This window comes from Chlorocebus sabaeus, chromosome 4, assembly GCF_047675955.1.
Source record: "Chlorocebus sabaeus isolate Y175 chromosome 4, mChlSab1.0.hap1, whole genome shotgun sequence".
NCBI lineage: Eukaryota > Metazoa > Chordata > Mammalia > Primates > Cercopithecidae > Chlorocebus > Chlorocebus sabaeus.
The window spans coordinates 56,494,469-56,512,421 of record NC_132907.1 but is presented as its reverse complement, the minus strand read 5'-3'; the positions used below and the strand labels follow the sequence as shown (position 1 = coordinate 56,512,421).

The following is a 17,953-nucleotide window of genomic DNA, read 5'->3' as shown; positions in this document are numbered from 1 at the left end:
TCTTCATACAGGACAAACCAAAATCAAATTAAAATGAAGAGCAGGTTCCACTTATCCTGAAAGCCTGTTCGCAGTTGTGCAGAGCTGCAAATCAACAGGAGTAAGAACTGAACTGTATTTATTCAGAACCATGAGCTGCTGGTGGGGTCAGTGCCACTGTGTTGGACTGGCACACATGGCGGATGGGCTTTGTAATTCCCATTCTGTATTTAGGGGAATGCAGCAGTGGAATCTGCGATGAGGCCTCGTGCGTCAATGGTGGCACCTGTACAGCAATCAAAGCCGACTCCTACATTTGCCTCTGTCCCCTTGGGTTTAAAGGTCGACACTGTGAAGACGGTGAGAAAGAAGCAAGTTGATGGCGGTTTCTATCTGCATGTTAATTTGTGTAGATGTACTTTATCATCAATGTAGGTTTTTTTTGTTGTTGTTGTTGTTTTGTCTTTTTTTGAGACAAAGGCTCCCTATGTTACCCAGGCTGGAGTGCAGTGGCACATCTGGGCTCATTGCAACTTCTGCCTCCTGGGTTCAAGTGATTCTCTTCTGCCTCAGCCTCCCGAGTAGCTGGGACTACAGGCGTGTGCCACCATGCCCAGCTAATTTTTGTATTTTTAGTAGAGACGGGGTTTCACCATGTTGGCCAGGCTGGCCCCAAACTTCTGGCCTCAAGTGATCCACCCACCAGGCCTCATCAATGTACTTTTAACAAAGCTAACAAAGCCCTTTCATTTTTATGGGATCAACATTGCTTTGTTGGGAGAGATGGGGGAAACTTTTTTTAAGCAGGTTGGAGTGTCTGACTGCCAAAATTAGTTTAGTAAAGATAACTCACTCATCTGATGTTGAGCCTTTCAGCACTTCTTACTGCAGGGCACCTTCCGTCCCTCAGCCAAACATATGTTCATTTCAAGATGCTAAGAATGAGTAGGCTCCTCTTGGCCCTTGAGTAACTTTTTTTTTTTTTGAGATGGAGTCCCGCTCTGTCACCCAGGCTGGAGTGTAGTGGCACAATGTCAGCTCACTGCAAGCTCCGCTTCCCGGGTTCACACCATTCTCCTGCCTCTACCTCCCGAGTCAAAGCCTGTATTGGTATGGTTTGTATCAGACTGAATTCAAAGCATTTAAAGCTCATGCTCATGCTCTTTAGAATATCTGGCAATTTCTGATAAAAGATTGGGAAGGTGGGGCCAGGCACGATGGCTCATGCCTGTAATCCCAGCACTTTGGGAGGCCGAGGTAGGCGGATCACGAGGCCAACGTGGTGAAACCCCATCTCTACTAAAAATACAAAAATCAGCTGGGCGTGGTGGTGCATGGCTGTAATCCAAGTTACTTGAGAGGCTGAGGCAGGAGAATTGCTTGAACCCAGAAGGCGGAGGTTGCAGTGAGCCAAGATCGCGCCACTGTACTACAGTCTGGATGACAGAGCGAGACTCCGTCTTCGAAAAAAAAATGGATTGGGAAGGTAGACACAGAAACATTAGCAATGTGATGGGACAAAATTAACCTTTATTTGTACTGTTCTACTAAATTATTCCACACTTCAATACTGTATGTACAGAGAGTATGTAAATATACATACATGCACACACTATGTGTATATAAACATGGAAACACACATACACACAAATACACATATGTGTGCACACACACGCAAATAATAACAAAAAATTTCAAAGATTTTGGAAAATCATGGAGCGTTCCAAAAATGATTTTGGAAAATCATTTTTGCCGAATTCTAAAATTAAAATAAAAAGAAAATAAAACTGAGGCTAAGATCACAAAACTAGCCAAATTCTTCCCTAATTCAGATTTGGACCTAAGATACCATGCTGGGGAAAACGTTTGTAATCTCAAATCTCATGTCACCTAAAAGAGGGCATATGAGTCAGGGTAAGCCAATGCTGTTACATACCATCTCATATTTCAGAAGCCTTACTAGTCAAGGCTGGTTCTCACTCATTTTACAAAATCACTGCAGGTCAGAGACGGTGGTGAGAGAGGCCGTTCTGCTCCACACAGTTATACAGGGACACAGTTTCCTTCCATCTAATGGCTCTTCTAGGACCTTAGAGTCCTCCACTGATACCTGCATCCTGCCAGCACACAAGAGGAGAGGAGGAGCATGGAGGATGGAGGGAAGTTTTAGGGGCCACACCTAGGGTTCTCTATGATTCTTTCACCCATATTCTACCGGCCAGAATTCAGTCACACCAGCAACCTAACTGCAGGGCTGCTGGGAATTATAGTTTAGGTCTGTACCCTGGAGGAAAAGAACACAGCTGTGGGTGCACATCTGGCCAGTTTCTGCCACAGATTGATTTCTAACACCGTGCCTATTTTTTCAGCTTTCATCTTGACCATTCCTCAATTCAGAGAGTCTCTGAGATCCTACGCTGCAACTCCCTGGCCACTGGAGCCCCAGCATTACCTTTCCTTCACGGAGTTTGAGATCACATTTCGACCAGACTCAGGAGATGGTGTTCTCCTGTACAGCTATGACACAGGCAGCAAAGACTTCCTGTCCATCAACATGGCAGGGGGCCACGTGGAGTTCCGCTTTGACTGTGGCTCTGGGACCGGTGTTCTCAGGTGAGGGCTGAAACCTTCTGGGACCCTTTCCCTTAAAAAGGCAAATAGTAACCGCTTCAGAAAAAAACCCAAATTGCCATTCAACAGCTCACACTCGTCCTGTCTTCTCTACATGCTTATCTTCTGAAACTCGTGCTGACCTGTCCTGCTTCAGGCAGATGACAGGCTTCCCATAGAGAGTACTCTCCTTCCCACAAGGCTTCCTTTTCTCATATAACTACCCAACAGGTGCAATTCTATGCTTCAAACTATGGAAAATGGACTTGCTTCAGGTGGAGGTAAACTGCTTCCATTTCCACCTAAAGTTATGCCACGTCATCTACAGAAACTTTACAAACTGTAACTAATCAACATCTTATACAGAGCGTCACATGATGGGCATCCAGCAAATACTTGTCAACTAGTAAAAAAGTATTAATATTTTTGAACAAAAATGTCCTTGATGACCTCACTCTAAATTTTCGCTTTCCTCTTGAACTGTTTCTTTAATGGAAACTGATAGTGAATCATCGGCAATGCAAAGACCCGTTCCCTAAGCAGTATGCTCAGGAAAGATGTGCGATGAGTGGTTTCAATAGCATAGCAGGAAATGGGTGCTTCTGCAGTACTTGCTGGTATTTGCAGAACTGGTCTGAGTAGTCAAAACTTTCCTACTGTTATCTAGTTTGTGCTATTAAATTACTTAGCAGGTGGATTGTTCCTTGGAGCCTGTAGTTTGTAGATGCAGATGCTTTTATTTATGTCTCCCATCTTTTTATTGCATTGATGGTAGTTTTAACCTTCAAGCCGGAGGGGCCACTAATCGAATGCAGACATACTTCTTGTTCCTACGTTTGTCTAATGCTTCTCTTTTGAAACTCACTAGAATGTTTTGCTCCATGGTGCCCTGTAACAGGATATCGGTTAGTCTGTTGTTTCAAAGAATGTTGCAAACTGTTTTCCATCACTCTTCATATTGCTAGACTGTCATGTTTAAAAAGAGTATGTGGGTGAGATGCTAAAACCATGCATTGCCCTTAACTACTGATCATTTTTCCTGGCTGATAGAAAATGCTCACTGCATTAGGTTTTAACAGTTCTTAAAAAGGATGGTTTGTTTTTGTCCTTGTGGCTGAATTCCTGCACATCAGTGACACCTTCCCCCTAGGGGAATGGATAAATATTGTTGTACCTCTGGTTATGCAAAAACATCCTATATTTCAAGACAACTTTGGTGGGGATTTAATTGATTCAATTTACATATGATTATGCAAAATAGCCTAAGCAATTCACTTAGAACTGTATGTCAGGTTGACAAAGGAAGACACCTTGAATATCACCTTGCACTTTTAAATGGTTTTCTTCCTGGATAAGGAATGACCAGAAAGATCCAGGAGAGGGTCGGGGCTCATCAGCCCTTCTTCTGGACAGACTGCCCCCTCCACACTGCCTCTCTGCAGTGGCAGCTCCAGCTGTGGGGTCACGAGCACATGGAACCCTTAGAAGTCCAGCATTTCTCTTTCATAACTGTGCTTATTTTTGACATGAGGTGTTTTTAAATTTTTTTTTGTACATTTATTAAGTTATTGTTTCACTGCCTATCAGGAAAGGCAACTGGAAAAAGAATTTTTCAGAATTAGGTGATGAAAATGAGGCAAGAGTTTCTAAGGGACAAACCACCATCTGCCCCCTTATCCCATCCCCTCCTGAGCGTAACCTAACAACAGTGATTACTCTTGGTGTTTCAGATGCCCCATTGGAAGCTGTTTATTTTGAAAACCATTTCAAAGACTTCTTGCTTAATTAAGAAAATGCAGTGAAAACCCAAACTACAAGAAGTTGCAGAAGTGGCCAGATCATTTTAACTTTAGGAAAAGGATAAGACGGGCAAATTCATTATGAACTTGATTAAAAAATCACAACAATCTAAATGAGTTCTTGATGGCCGTGATCGATAAAAGGATGTTGAAGAAGGTGGCGTATTGACGGCAAATGACCTCTGCAGTACAAAAACATGAAATGGCTCTGTTATGGAGATAGACCACTTAAAAAGGACTGCTTATTTCTTTATTGCATATTGATTTAGCCAAGGTGATTAAATTCTAATTGCTAAGAACAAATCACAAAAGCATTTGCCAAAGCAAAAAAAAATCAAGCGAGGGGGTGGTGACCTTTCAATAATTGTGCCCATTGGTATTCCTCATGGTTTTCTAAAGATGATCCAGGACCATGAGATAATTGGGAAGTTCAGCAAGGGCCAGGAACTAGACATTGCTAGAAATACAAATGCAATAATGAGTCTCTTTCTGCACACCTCACTATAAAATGTAATGAGTAAAACTTGCATAAATATCATTAAACTTTAAGCACTTCCACTTTGAATGAATAATTGAACTTTTAATGTAATTTTAATCATTTTTACAATATCAGAAAATATGGAATCTGTTTCCCTCCCAATATTTAATTATGAAAAATTTCAGACATATAGAAAAATTAGAAGAATTGTATGGTAAGCCTCCTGATACCGAGCACCTATAGTCTGTAATTAACATTTTGCTATATTTGCCTCATCACATATCTAGCCATTGTTATATCTGTCCATCCATCCTTGTTATCTTTTAAAAAAATTTTAATGACCGAAACAAAGCATCTAAAACTGCAACTTCTCAAAGAACCACTTGTTCTTGCCCATCTGTTCATCTCTTCAAACTTGACCTTGGCCTCCCATTGGGCCTTGTGCTTAAGACCAGGGTCTCTGAAGACATCTTTATTGATAACAGTTTTGTCCAAGGGGATATCTGGTGGCTATAGGGGCGATCTGAGGTGCCATCATCTACGTTCTTCGTGATGACAGCTTTGCGTTGGAGTAGCGTCTGGCCAGGACCACCACCAGTTTTCTAGGTTTTACGAATGTGCCCTTTTCAACAGCAACCACTCAGGCCTACAGCAGAAAGGTCCTTCTTATTTTTTATGCATTTCAAAGTATGTTATAGACATTGGTACACTAAAGAATTGGTTTTTTACATCATAGCTCCTATAATTTTTCTCTTCTTCCAAGCTTGTGTGCAATCATGACCATATTTTACCTTCACGCCACCTCTCATCTAGAAGACTCATTTCACCAGACTCACTGAACCCCATTTCAGGCTCATTGTAAGGAATAAATAAAACAATAAATGCAATGCTCCTACTGTATGAAGGGGTCCAATAAACAGTAATTAATCCTGCTGTTGTTACTAAGCAGTAATTAGTGTTTTCTTTTTACTGAACGGATTGGGGTGCCTAAGATTAGCATTAGCTTCCTCATGGCTAGATTGACAAAAATGATCCATAACATGCTAACCCATGCTCGGTTTCCTTCTATGTTAGTCAGGGTTCTCCAGGGAAACAGAACCAATAGGCTATAAACAGACATGTGGAGAGATTTATCCTGAGGCGTTGGCTTGCATGATTATGGAGGCTGAGAAGTCCCATGGCCTGCTGTCTGCAAGCTGGCAGCCCAGGAAATTTAGTGGTGTATTTCCAGTCCAAGCCTGAAGGCCTGAGATTCAGAGAGCCCATGATGTTCGTCCCAGTCCAAGTGAAAGGCCCAAGTACCAGGAAGCTGATGATGTAAGTGTTGGTCCAAGTCTGAAGACCAAAGAACCAGCATCGAAGCTCAAGGTCAGAGAAGATGGATGTCTCAGCTCAAGAAGAGAGAGCACATCCCCACTCCTCTTCCTTTTTGTTCAGTTCAGAGCCTCTGCAGATTGCATGATGCTTGCCCAGATTGATGAGGGCAGATCTTTACTAAGTCTCCTGATTCAGATGCTCATCTCTTCCAGAAACACACTCACAGACACACCCAGAAATAATGTTCTACCAGCTATCTGGGCATTCCTTATCCTAATCAACTTGATACATAAAATTAATATCACATCTTCCTTCCACAGGAGTGAAGATCCCCTCACCCTAGGCAACTGGCATGAGCTTCGTGTATCTCGCACAGCAAAGAATGGAATCTTACAGGTGGATAAGCAGAAGGTAGTGGAGGGAATGGCAGAGGTAAGAACAGCACACCTTTTCTCTTGATGGTTAGTGTGAGCCAGAGTACTGTTTTCTGCCTGTCTTGGTACAAAAGCAGCACAGTGTTGTGGTTAAGTACATGGACTTCAGTGCCTGTGTGAAAATCCCAGCTCCCCATTGGGCAAATTACTTAACTTTTCTATCTCTTAGCTATAAATGGGAATAATAATAGTATGGGCCTCGTAGAGTTGTTGTGAGGATTAAGTGAGTTGACACCCAATACGTTTAGCACTTACAAAATTGCCTTTCACCTCTTCACCTCCCACCTCCATCTTTGTTCTTATCAGCTGCACCAGGTAGTAGGTAAGAACACGGACTCTGGGGTAGGGCCCATGGTGCATGGGGGAGGCCTGACAAGAACGGGCTGTGAGTCCAGACTCCTGGGGCTCAAAATCTGGCTCAATTACTTACCAGTGGTGTGAGCTCATACTGGTTACTTGACCTACCAAGATTGTTTTTCTTGTCTCAGCATTATCCTCTTATCAATGGGGATAATGGTGATGATGATAATAGTGCCTACTTCACAGAAGTTGTTGTGTGAATTAAAAGAATTATACATGTAAAAAACAGCAGTACCTGATGCCAGGTCAGCACTAAATAGCTTTACTTAGTAGTAGTAGCACTAGTAGTAGTAGTAGTAGTAGTAGTAGTAGTAGTAGTGGTGGTGGTGGTGGTGGTAGTGAATAGTGTATGGTTATGGACTCAAGAGGATAGGATTTCTACTCAAGTTTATAACTTTCCTCCATGATTTTAATTCCAAGGTCATGTACAAAGAAAAATAACATTTTTAGGAGGAAGTCAGAGAGATTTGCTTTAAACTATAGCCTGCTAGGATTCTGCAAACACACACACAGTTTACAGTTCCTCAAAAATAGAGGGGACTTTAGATTTGCCAATATCTTACTTCCCACCAGTTTTCATTCTGTGCAAAGGAAGATTTGCAAAGGACATTGACAAATTTGGGTATACTAATAAGCAAATAGACTAGTAGAAAAAAGAAAAGGAAGGAAAAGGCACTTTTGCTGGGGAAAGAGGTACTTGGTTGGAGAGAGAAGAAAGAGGGTCACATATGTCCAGAAGCCAGCCTGAGGGGCTGCTGCAGTGGGAGGACCAATTGGAACCACGGACCTCCTTGGGAACGAGGGGAATCCCAAATTGGGTTCTGTGTCAAGGGGTGGGCACCCTTCAAACCAGAAAATGCTCCATATATATCTGTGGAAGGCAGGAAGGGAGGGGGAGTGAAGAAAGTAAGGAATGAAGGGAAATTGATTTTAAATGGAGAACCGGAGTCACTTCTGGTGCAATCCAGAACATTCTAACAGCCGACTTTACTCCAAGACAGAATTAGAAGCTCACAAGAATGCACCTGGCTGTCTGTTGGTTTAATGATATAAATTCAATTGTATCTCTCTAGATCTTAGTTGCAAACATCTGTAAAACAGGAACAAAAGCTGAGGATGGGAATGTTTGTAAATAGTAGGGGCAGGGTCCATGATTATAAATAAGTTACTCTTCAGGACGCTGCATTTGCTATTTAGGATTTAAGAGATGACACATAGGTAAAAACCACACCTCAGAGTTTCTATCACTGCACATCAGCAAAAGAGCATGAAGCCAATATGGTGGCACCTGCACCTTCCATTTTGACTTTTTGACCTTTGGTGGCATGTGGGTGAATGGAGCTGACTGGAGTTTTAAAGCAAAAGAAAAGCAAAAGGAACCCACAGGAAGGCGTGGCTTTGGTGTGTGCATTGGAGGGACGTTCTGCTGAGTCTACTGTGAGCCAGGAGTGGGAAGGCCAATGCCTGATCTCCATATGCTAAACCTTCATCAAGTCTTTTCCACAAGGAATTCTGTTCCCCCGCTGGCCATATCATGTTCAAAGTGTGACTGACAGGGCAGTGGTCTTAGAGCTCAGAGACAGATGAGGGTAGGGGTTAGAGTACACTTTGAGGGGCTAACCCAGGACCTAAGCACCTAAGAGCCTGTGTGCAGACTAAACCTGACCACCAGGCTGCTCAGCTGGCAGCACTGAGAAATATCAGCGGCCTGGGCTTGGGTCTGACTATGCAAGACGCATAGAAGAGCAGTGCTTCTGAGACTTTCAGGAAACTCCAGCCTGGAGGTTTGCTCGGCTTTGCAAACTGCTTCCAGCCAAGCCAAAGTGTAGGATCCAGACATAAAACCCCTCACTGCAGAGCAGGCCTGGCTTTGGTGGGGTCTGTTTGCTTCTCTCCTGCGGTCCCTCTTGGGCATGGCAGCTGCAGCCCTTCCACTTGTCAGCAGGAGGGTGTTGAATGAGGATTTTGATGAGCAGCCAAAAGGAACTGCTCCTCACTCCACGAGGCCCCGCTGCTGGACACAGCCATAATGCAGTTTTTTTTCCTAGCAGCCAGCTGCTCTGAAACCTCCTTGACCCTGTGTCCTTCCTCCTTTCCTCTCTCCATCTTATTTTAGCTTTTGGGTAAGAGCAATGACAAGAGAAAGATGCCTGTGGGTTTGTGGTGACAGTTCCTGACTGGTTCAGTATTCTTCTGGGCCACAAGAATTCCTGAAAGCCTTTATGCTTCTTTGATAACCTCCTAGTTAAGTAAGAACCCTCAAAGCTGCCTGAAGGCTATTGACAGAAGACACTTCGGTCAATTAATCTAATTGAAATTTCCCTGGGCTACCTGGCTGGACCCAGCCACTGTGGGCGCTCCCTAAGATAAACAGAGCCTCTTGCTCCATGGCTCGCCTGTCTCGTCTTCTCTACCCTTGACATGACCCCAGATTCATTCTCCTCCTTCTGGCCAATGATCTTCCAAAGCACAGACCTTTCTCTCTCCTACTTAAATCTCACTGTTTTTTTGGGTAAAGTTCATGCTCCTAATGTGGCGTATAAGGGCCTGCATGCTCTGGCCCCTTCTCGCCTGTACCTTATACTCACATTCTCTCTAAGCCCCAATGTCTTCCAGTTTCTACAATGTTAACTCTTCCTTGACCACCTCCCCCACTCCCTGTGTCTAGGGTAGGATATGAGACTCCCTTGTCCAGCACCCCGGTGCACCCATAGCCACCTGTACAGTTCTTCCCAGTGCTGATCTCACCTGCTCTTTCACTTGTCTGTATTCCCTACTTGCGTAAACCCCTGCAGGGCAGGGGCTGGGTCTTTCTTATTTTCTGCTGTTTGTCCAGCACTTGACATAGTAGATGGGGCATATTATAGTAAGTGCCCGATAATATTTGTTAAATAAACGATCAAAGCTGCTAGTATTTGTATTTCTTTTATCGTAAATCAAAGGAAATAATAACTTAACATTATCTAAAGTGTGTTCATTCCCAGAGCTCTCAAATTTAAGGGTTTATTTCTCACTCATGATACATACCCACCAATGGTTAGCTGCAGCTCTAATCTGAGATCCGGGCTGCAGGAACAGAGGGAAGGAGAAAAGGGCATGGTGAACTACTCTCTGGCTCTGAAAGCTTCTGCCCAGAAGTGATTCTTTTCTCTTCTGCTCATGTTTTATTGGCTATAGGAAGTCACACAAGCTCATCTGAGCCAGCCGACAGGTTGGAGGCAATCTTCCTGTGGGGAGGGTCCCTGTGAACAGTAGTGCAGTCTGCCACAGTCATCATGACATAGCTATGAGGTAGATACAGTGACTCCCATTTTGCAGACAATGAAACGAAGTCTCAGAGACATGAAGACTTTCACCAACATGCAGGCAGGTGGTAAGTAGCAATGAGAAGCACTGTGAGAGTGAAGCCCACGTGTAGACAGATTGTCGTGTGGAGCTTGAGGCTCTGTCTACCATTTTGTTCCACCACAGGGAACCGAAGACCCATTTGATCACTTTGAACATCTGTTTTAAAGTTATACCATGCTTTGTTTTTAATCCCTCGGCAGGGAGGCTTCACACAGATTAAGTGCAACACAGACATTTTTGTTGGCGGAGTCCCCAATTATGATGATGTGAAGAAGAATTCAGGTGTCCTGAAGCCTTTCAGCGGGAGCATCCAGAAGGTACAGGCATCTCTTCCTCATGTTTACTGGGCCACCCAGACTGTGGACAATGAAAGTGAGGGTTGCGATCAGTGTCGTCTGCTGCACCCAAGAAAGACACTTTGAGAAAGTTTTCACATTTTTAAGATTTTATATTTTAATGCCCGCAGCATGGCTTTCCAACCTCACTTTCTTACAACATCTGCTCCTGGGTCTATGCCCAGCAGACATTCCATGAATGCTACTTGGTGATGATGAATTTTTACAGCAAATCTACCAAACTGTATTAGGACTGCTGAGGGAGTGAAATGGCATCAGGTGTCTGCAGATACTTCCACAGTAGGGAAGGAAGTGGATGGAGGTGAATAGCAACCTTGGCTCCGCGCTTCTCTTTGGCGGTACTTTGCAGTTTGCTCAACGTTAGAGCCAGTGCTCATCCCCACCCCCACACTTTAGCAGTTGGTGTTCATTGATCATGTAACCAAGCTCTTAAGAGCATCAAGAGTTTTTCCCTAGAAGGTTCAGGAAAAAAAAAAAAAAAAAAAAATTCAGTAAAAGATACTGACTCCCCTGCTTCCCTGCTCTCTGTCTTTTTTTTTTTTTTAAGACCGAATCTCACTCTGTCGCCCAGGCTGGAATGCAGTGGCGTGATCTTGGCTCACTGCAACCTCCACCTCCTGGGTTCAGGAGATTCTCCTGCCTCAGCCTCCCGAATAGCTGGGATTATAGGCACCTGCCACCACGTCTGGCTAATTTTTGTATTTTTAGCAGAGACAGGGTTTCACCATGTTGGCCAGGCTGATCTCAAACTCCTAACCTTGTGATCTGCCCACCTTGGCCTCCCAAAGTGCTGAGATTACAGGCGTGAGCCACTGCTTCTGGCCTGCTGTCTTTTCTTCCTTCTCATGGGGCTGCCCATGATCTCTGTGGTTATGAAGACATGCTCTGTCTGCAACAGACCTGCTTGACTCCCCAGCCCAGGTGGGCAGAACCACTGAACACTGAGAGAACAAGGATCTAAAGAAAAGCATGTTTAGTTCCCGGATATTAGCTTCATCCTGTTTTCCTTTCGTGGCCAATGGTGGCTAAAGGATCCTGATGGAGCATGAGGGAGGCTAAGGTGAAGGAGGAATGATGAAGGAGTCCCTCCTCTCACTGAAAAGGGCCCCTGGGGCTGTGGCCATCTCATCTCCCATCGCAGTGTCAGGCCCAGTCAACATTTGCTGACAGTCATGTGTCTCCCTTCGTTACTGAACTTTGAGGTGTGTGACACCTTAGTTCAGACCATTCTCCCCCATGAGTGGGATTGGCCATGCTTAACCAGGTGTTTCAATTTCTCACCTAGGAAACAAGCTGGGATGCCAAGACATTATCCATCTTCTGCCCGCTCTTCTCAGGCTGTGCCCTCCCCTTCACCCAGTACACACAACCCTCTCCCTATCTCCTGCTAGAAGGACTGCCCTCTCCTGCCTGATTCACGGGCTTGGCTGTGTGCTGTAGTGAACAGTGCTGTTCTTGGCTTGTCTCAGCACATATTATGCAGTCTCATGGTCCCTCACTTGCAGCATGAAAGGAGGAGATTGTAGAAGGATCCTGCCTACTTTCTAGCAGCTTCTCAGATTCAGGACTGGGGAAAAGTTTTCTCTCAACTCTCCCAGTGCTCTCCAAGGGCCAGGCAAGCCTTTGGAAGCTTAGATTCATGGCAGGAAGTGCCATTGCTAACCTCTTATAACCCCTGGGCAGTGGGGGTTCCCCTGGGAGGTGTTCTTTCTGTCTCCAAGTTCTGCAAAGCCAGCAATAGTTCAAAGTAAATCCATATTCTGAATCAAGGGCTGGTAACGTTGGATCCATTTATTGGGGGCTGGGGTACCAGGTAGCCCTTCCTCATAATTTATCAGTTTCACTAGAGTCACATTGCAGGGCAGAAGGTGCAAGGGAGCTCTTGAGCACCAGTAAATCCATGTACAGTGGGGTAAAGAACGTGACCTGTGTTTCACTTTTGTTTCTTACGTGGGGAAGGGAATGTGCGGAGGGAGGGGATTCAGGAACGTCAGGGAAGGAGGATGGCAGGAGTGAGTGGGACAGTCGGGGAGGTCCAGCTCATGGAATTTTAGGAGACTTCTTGAGAACATTAGTCGGAAACATACAGGAGTACACTAGGAAGTGTCTCTGGATTCCACAGCCACCGGGACCCAGGGTGCCCTGTTTGACCTCCGCCTCCGTAACACTGTGTTTTGTACTCTCCCCGCTCTCCTTTATATACCAGTGTCTCCCAACCTGGGCTGCGTCTTCTGAGGTGACTCTCAAAAACTTTTTAAAGTTACTGACAACTTGGTCTCACCTTCAGAGATTCTGGTTCAATGGGAATGGGCGGGTCTGGGCATTAGTATTTCTTAAGAGCCCCCCGGGTGGTTCTAATGTGCAACTGGGTGGAAATCCCAACTTTGTAGTTCTTGGGACTTCTTTACAACCTAATCGAGTGGCTAGTCTTCTGGAACCAGAGGAGCGCTTCACTCCGCAGATTCTCCCAAGTGGATCAACTTCAGATCACTTCAGCTCCTGCATAGATGCCAAGACTATAAAAGTAGAACCTGGGCTGGGCACGGTGGTTCGTGCTTGTGATGCCAGCACTTTGGGAGGCTGAGGCGGGCGGATCACCTGAGGTCAGGAGTTCGAGACCAGCCTGACCAATATGGTGAAACTCCATCTCTACTAAAAACACAAAAATTAGCCAGGCGTGGTGGCAGTTGCCTCTAATTCCAGCTACTTGGGAGGTTGAGGCAGAAGAATTTCTTGAACCCAGGAGGCAGAAGTTGCAGGGAGCCAAGACTGTGCTACTGCGCTCTAGCCTGGGCAACAGAGCAAGACTCCATCTCAGCAAAAAGAAAAAGTAGAAACTGGACTTAAAAACTTTTTTGTTTAATCTCCGTATGTGTAGCTCAGGTTAATGTGCTAAGGGAAGCTTTAGAAGACTACAAAGATGTTTCTCAATTCCTGAATTTCTTTACGTTTTTCTCTCCCAAGATCATCCTGAACGACCGAACCATCCACGTGAAGCATGACTTCACCTCCGGGGTGAATGTGGAGAATGCGGCCCACCCCTGCGTGAGGGCCCCTTGTGCCCATGGGGGCAGCTGCCGGCCCAGGAAGGAGGGCTATGACTGTGACTGCCCCTTGGGCTTTGAGGGGCTTCACTGCCAGAAAGGTACACTCAGGGGTCTGAGGCACAGCTCCCTGGAGGGAGTGGAGGGAACGGACAGTCAACTGGGGGACCACAACTCTTAATGGGAGAGTTGTAACAGTGGTACAGCCATACTGGTTATTTTGATCAATTATTTCAATACCTTATTGGATGATTATTCATAAACTACCATAATTCCTTAATAAGAATTAAATGCTGAAATACTTCTGCTAACAGTGGGTAAATAGGTTTCCCACCCTCTGCCCTGGCTCCTTCCTTGAGAATCGCTTCATGGTCTAGCAACCTAAGAGTTAACTCACAACAGAGTAGGGGTTTCCAGGAGTTTTGCGCCTGAGCCACTCCTGGAGCCTGTCCTGATAGATGAATGCCTGTGCTTTGTAGACTGATAAATGTTTTGACCCCTGTCTGTGAGTGCTATATAAGAGAAACCTTGCCCAAATATGCAAAAACACAAATTATACATTAGTTGCTCCAAACTAAAGTATGCATTGTCTTCTGTATAGTGCTATTTTCTAGGCTATCAAATTGCTGTACCTCAGTTTTCTCAACTGTAAAATGGGAATAATAATAGCAGTGTTATTGTGTGTCTAACACAGAAGGTTATGGTGTTGACTAAATGAGACAATGTATCCAGAGCATTTAGAAGAGGGCCTGGTAAGTACTCAAGCAACCAACCAATACTGGTCTAATGACCAGTATTCATGGTGAGAAAAATAAAATCCATTAGCAGGTGCTGTGGGCTACTCAGTTTCCATCTTGCCCTAGACTGAAAGCCAGGGCAGGTCATAGACCATGAGACCCTGCTGGACTTGCTTTTTGTACCTGCTTATGGGAAATGGAGGACATGGTCCTGGTATCTAGCATAGGCTTCCCACATATATCCATCATGTTGGGCCTTCATTTTTCAGTCTTAATGTGGCCTCACCTGCCCAAGAACTTAAAAAAAAAAAAAAAAAAAAAAAACCTGGAGGAAATAAAGCAATGAGCCTCTGAAGGAACGTGCACTGTCTGTCCTATTTCCAGGTTCTTGATTTTTATCAGAATTAGGGCTTAGAGGAAAACTATAAATTACAGGTAGTTATGTTGGTATATGGAATGGTAGGAGAAGTCATTCTACAGCAGTCTTGGAAAATATGAAAGATGCCAATTTGCCAATTGGAAGACTTAGTAGTATTTCTTATATTTAAATGAATTTTGAAATCTACATGGCAAATCATGAAATGTATTTTTAACAAGGAAGAGTAATTGATTCATTTGTGAATTACCCTGATTATAATCCTAACAAGCAAATTGCTGTTTAGCTAATAGGTTGTACTTGCAGAGATTTAGCTGAAGAGTGGCTCATTCATTCAGAAAATTGGGTTTGGATTTCACACATCAGTGTCTGAATTTCCTAAGTCTCCAATTTTACCACAGGAGCTTCGAGTTCATACCTGCCTTATATCTAACATTAATGATCAATATATAAATCCCAGACTTAGATGAACATTTAGCACTGGAAATGAAAGGGAGAAAGAAAGGATAATGTGTGATCTTGTTAGCCCTCATTTCCTGCTGCAGAACATCAGCCATAACAGAGATAAAGTGCTAACATTTATAGCTTTGTAACTATAGGTTCAGGTTCAGTGAGAAGCAAATCTTACCAGAAGGTTGGGACAGATCCCAGTGGGCACCTGGATCTGGCAAGATCTGTGAGAATGGATGATGGCAGAGGGAACTGCAGGACACTGGGGCCTCTTTTCCTGCAAAGCAGTCTAGAACCAGGATTGGAATCCAGATGAGCCAGCAGCCACCCTCCATGTTGAATCAGTATCTGATTGTGTTTTGAAATCAAGATACTGCTTCTGGGAAGATGGCATCCTTTGCAAATCCTAAGAAGGTTCATATATCAGAGGTATGGCCCCTATCCCATAATTTCCTCTCCCATCATAATGACTGGAGAGGATTAATGGGGCTCTGCAACAATTTTTCCAGGCTCCAGCAGGTACCAATTGTGGGCAGTTGCCATGCCAACTGCTATAATATTGGGGAAAGCGTTTAGTCCCATTGTAAAGATTGGAAAGAAAAGGAAAAGAAATGGGCAATTATGTTGTTCCATAGAGATGCAAGAGAATACATAGAAAGTTTGGGTGAATCCTTGGTTTGAAAGACCAAGAATGGTGAGAAGCCATCTTTGGTTGTCAGAAAGAATCCTGTCTCATTCAGCAAGGTGATTTTTAGCCTCATATATTTCAAAGTTGGAGTTTTTTTCTGCCTCATAATCAAACCATGTTTTAAAAGCAAGAACCTGTTCCCAGTATCCCTACAGAAGTTAAACCAGTCCTTTTACATGGAGCAAAATGGTATAGAAATAACCAGCATCAGGCCTCATCCAGTCCATACCAAAGGGCCTTTCTTCATGAGGAATTTCATTTTCTGGATTGTCAGTGAGTCTGGGTCTTTTCAGCTGCATCAGATAGTGTGGCAAGTGAGTTCCACAAGGGCCGTAGTTGGACAATTTGACACTTGTGCCCACCTCTTGGTAACCCAGGAGAGCAGGGGCCAGAAACTCAGACAAATCCTGGAGCAGTTCCAGGCACTTAGGCTACATGGTGGTTTCAGGGCCCCCACTTTTCCCTGTGAGGCTGGAGGCAGGAACAGGAGAGTTTGACCCAGACTGAGGGGTGCACCAAGCTCCCACTAAGCATCTGAGAGGCTCTTGGGATGCCACAGGCTTCCTGTAGCAGTGGCCACTGCAGAAACTCAAACCTGTCTGTCCCACCTTCAAGACCCACCAGGACAGGAGAAGCCAGAGGTTCTTCTTACTCCCAGCCATGACTTCAGGTGCCAAGAAAAAACATAAGGTTTGACCTTGGGGGTCCTCTCGCCTTCCAATTGGTGGATTTGACTTTCAGGCATCTTCCCCAGCCTAAACCTCAGCACCCCATGCATTACCCCAATGCCTAGGCCCCCTTTTTTCTCAACAAGGCCTTCCCCATCAAAAATTACTTCCATATTTAGAGATTTCATTCCTTTTTTCTTTACTTGCATCCAAGTGGACCCATCTTGTGTCCCAGTTCCTCAGAGCTTGTCTATCTAAGTAAGTTACTAAAATGTTCTAGAAGAATTTCACAAAGCACATGGAAAAAACTAAGTTCTGAGGAATATTAATCGCTGCTTTGTACGTGCGCACACACACACACACGCACACACGCATTCACGTACACAAAATGGGAGGAGGCTTCTATGGTGAAATACATTTGGATAATCCTGAGTAAACAGACAATTCTCTCTCTTCTGCAGAATTTCTCAGAGCCTTTGCTATGCTCTGAGTGTCTAAGAGGTGAATGCAGGGCACAGATGTTTTCTCTGGGTTCTCCCAGTCAATAGTGGACAAGTCACCTGGGAAACTAAGCTTTGGCCCTTCCCTTCCCTGTGTTACTAGAATAGCTTCAATTCAGACTGTGTAGGATCCCACAGGCCACTAGATGGCGGTGTTTCTCTATAGCAGGTGGCCCCCGCACAAGACAGCCAACAGCTGTTGAGACAAAGCTAGGCTTAGCGCATGTACTTGTCAGGGGCGCACAGTCCTTAAGTATCCAATGCTGCCTGATCAATACTGACCTACCACACATGCAACATTTAGGGCATTTATGTTGTGTTTAGTTGAGTAACATCATGTTCCAGGGTCTGATTTGGGTGATTTTTTTGTTTTTGGTCCCAGTGTATATATGAAAAAAAGCTTCTGCAAATATAAGAAAACTCCGTATATAAACCACAAATTAATAAAACACGTAAATCATGCATACTAAAGGGAATTTCTCTTTAATGTAACTTAATATATTAAATTTTATATCATTTAATGTATTGAAAATTAATATACTAAATTTTATATTTAATATTAATATATTAATATTTGATTTTAAATACTAAATTATATTAACAATATGTTAATATTTAATACTAAACATAAAATTTTAATATATTAATTATTTTAATATATTTAATATGTTAAAAGTATACTTAATATATTAAAAATAAGTCATTTCAAATTAATTGGAAAAGAGAGGTTATTGTTACACAAGTAATTCGGTTGTTATATAGGGAAAAAATTTCAATTGTGTTTATCTTACAGATGAATTAAAGAGTGA

At 43.8% G+C, this 17,953-nt stretch overlaps 1 protein-coding gene and 1 pseudogene across 2 annotated transcripts in view; one reads left to right on the top strand and one right to left on the bottom strand.

Moving 5' to 3' along the window:
• Window positions 1-17,953, top strand: part of EGFLAM (EGF like, fibronectin type III and laminin G domains) — a 199,709-nt gene that overhangs the window by 159,205 nt on the left and 22,551 nt on the right. For both annotated transcript variants that reach the window (XM_007961426.3, XM_007961430.3), the window contains exons 13-17: window positions 214-339; window positions 2,349-2,592; window positions 6,504-6,615; window positions 10,526-10,642; window positions 13,646-13,826. In XM_007961426.3, coding sequence (XP_007959617.3) covers window positions 214-339; window positions 2,349-2,592; window positions 6,504-6,615; window positions 10,526-10,642; window positions 13,646-13,826 — 780 coding nt within the window. The remainder of the gene's footprint in view (window positions 1-213; window positions 340-2,348; window positions 2,593-6,503; window positions 6,616-10,525; window positions 10,643-13,645; window positions 13,827-17,953) is intronic.
• On the bottom strand, window positions 5,222-5,878 carry LOC119621421 (large ribosomal subunit protein eL27-like; annotated as a pseudogene).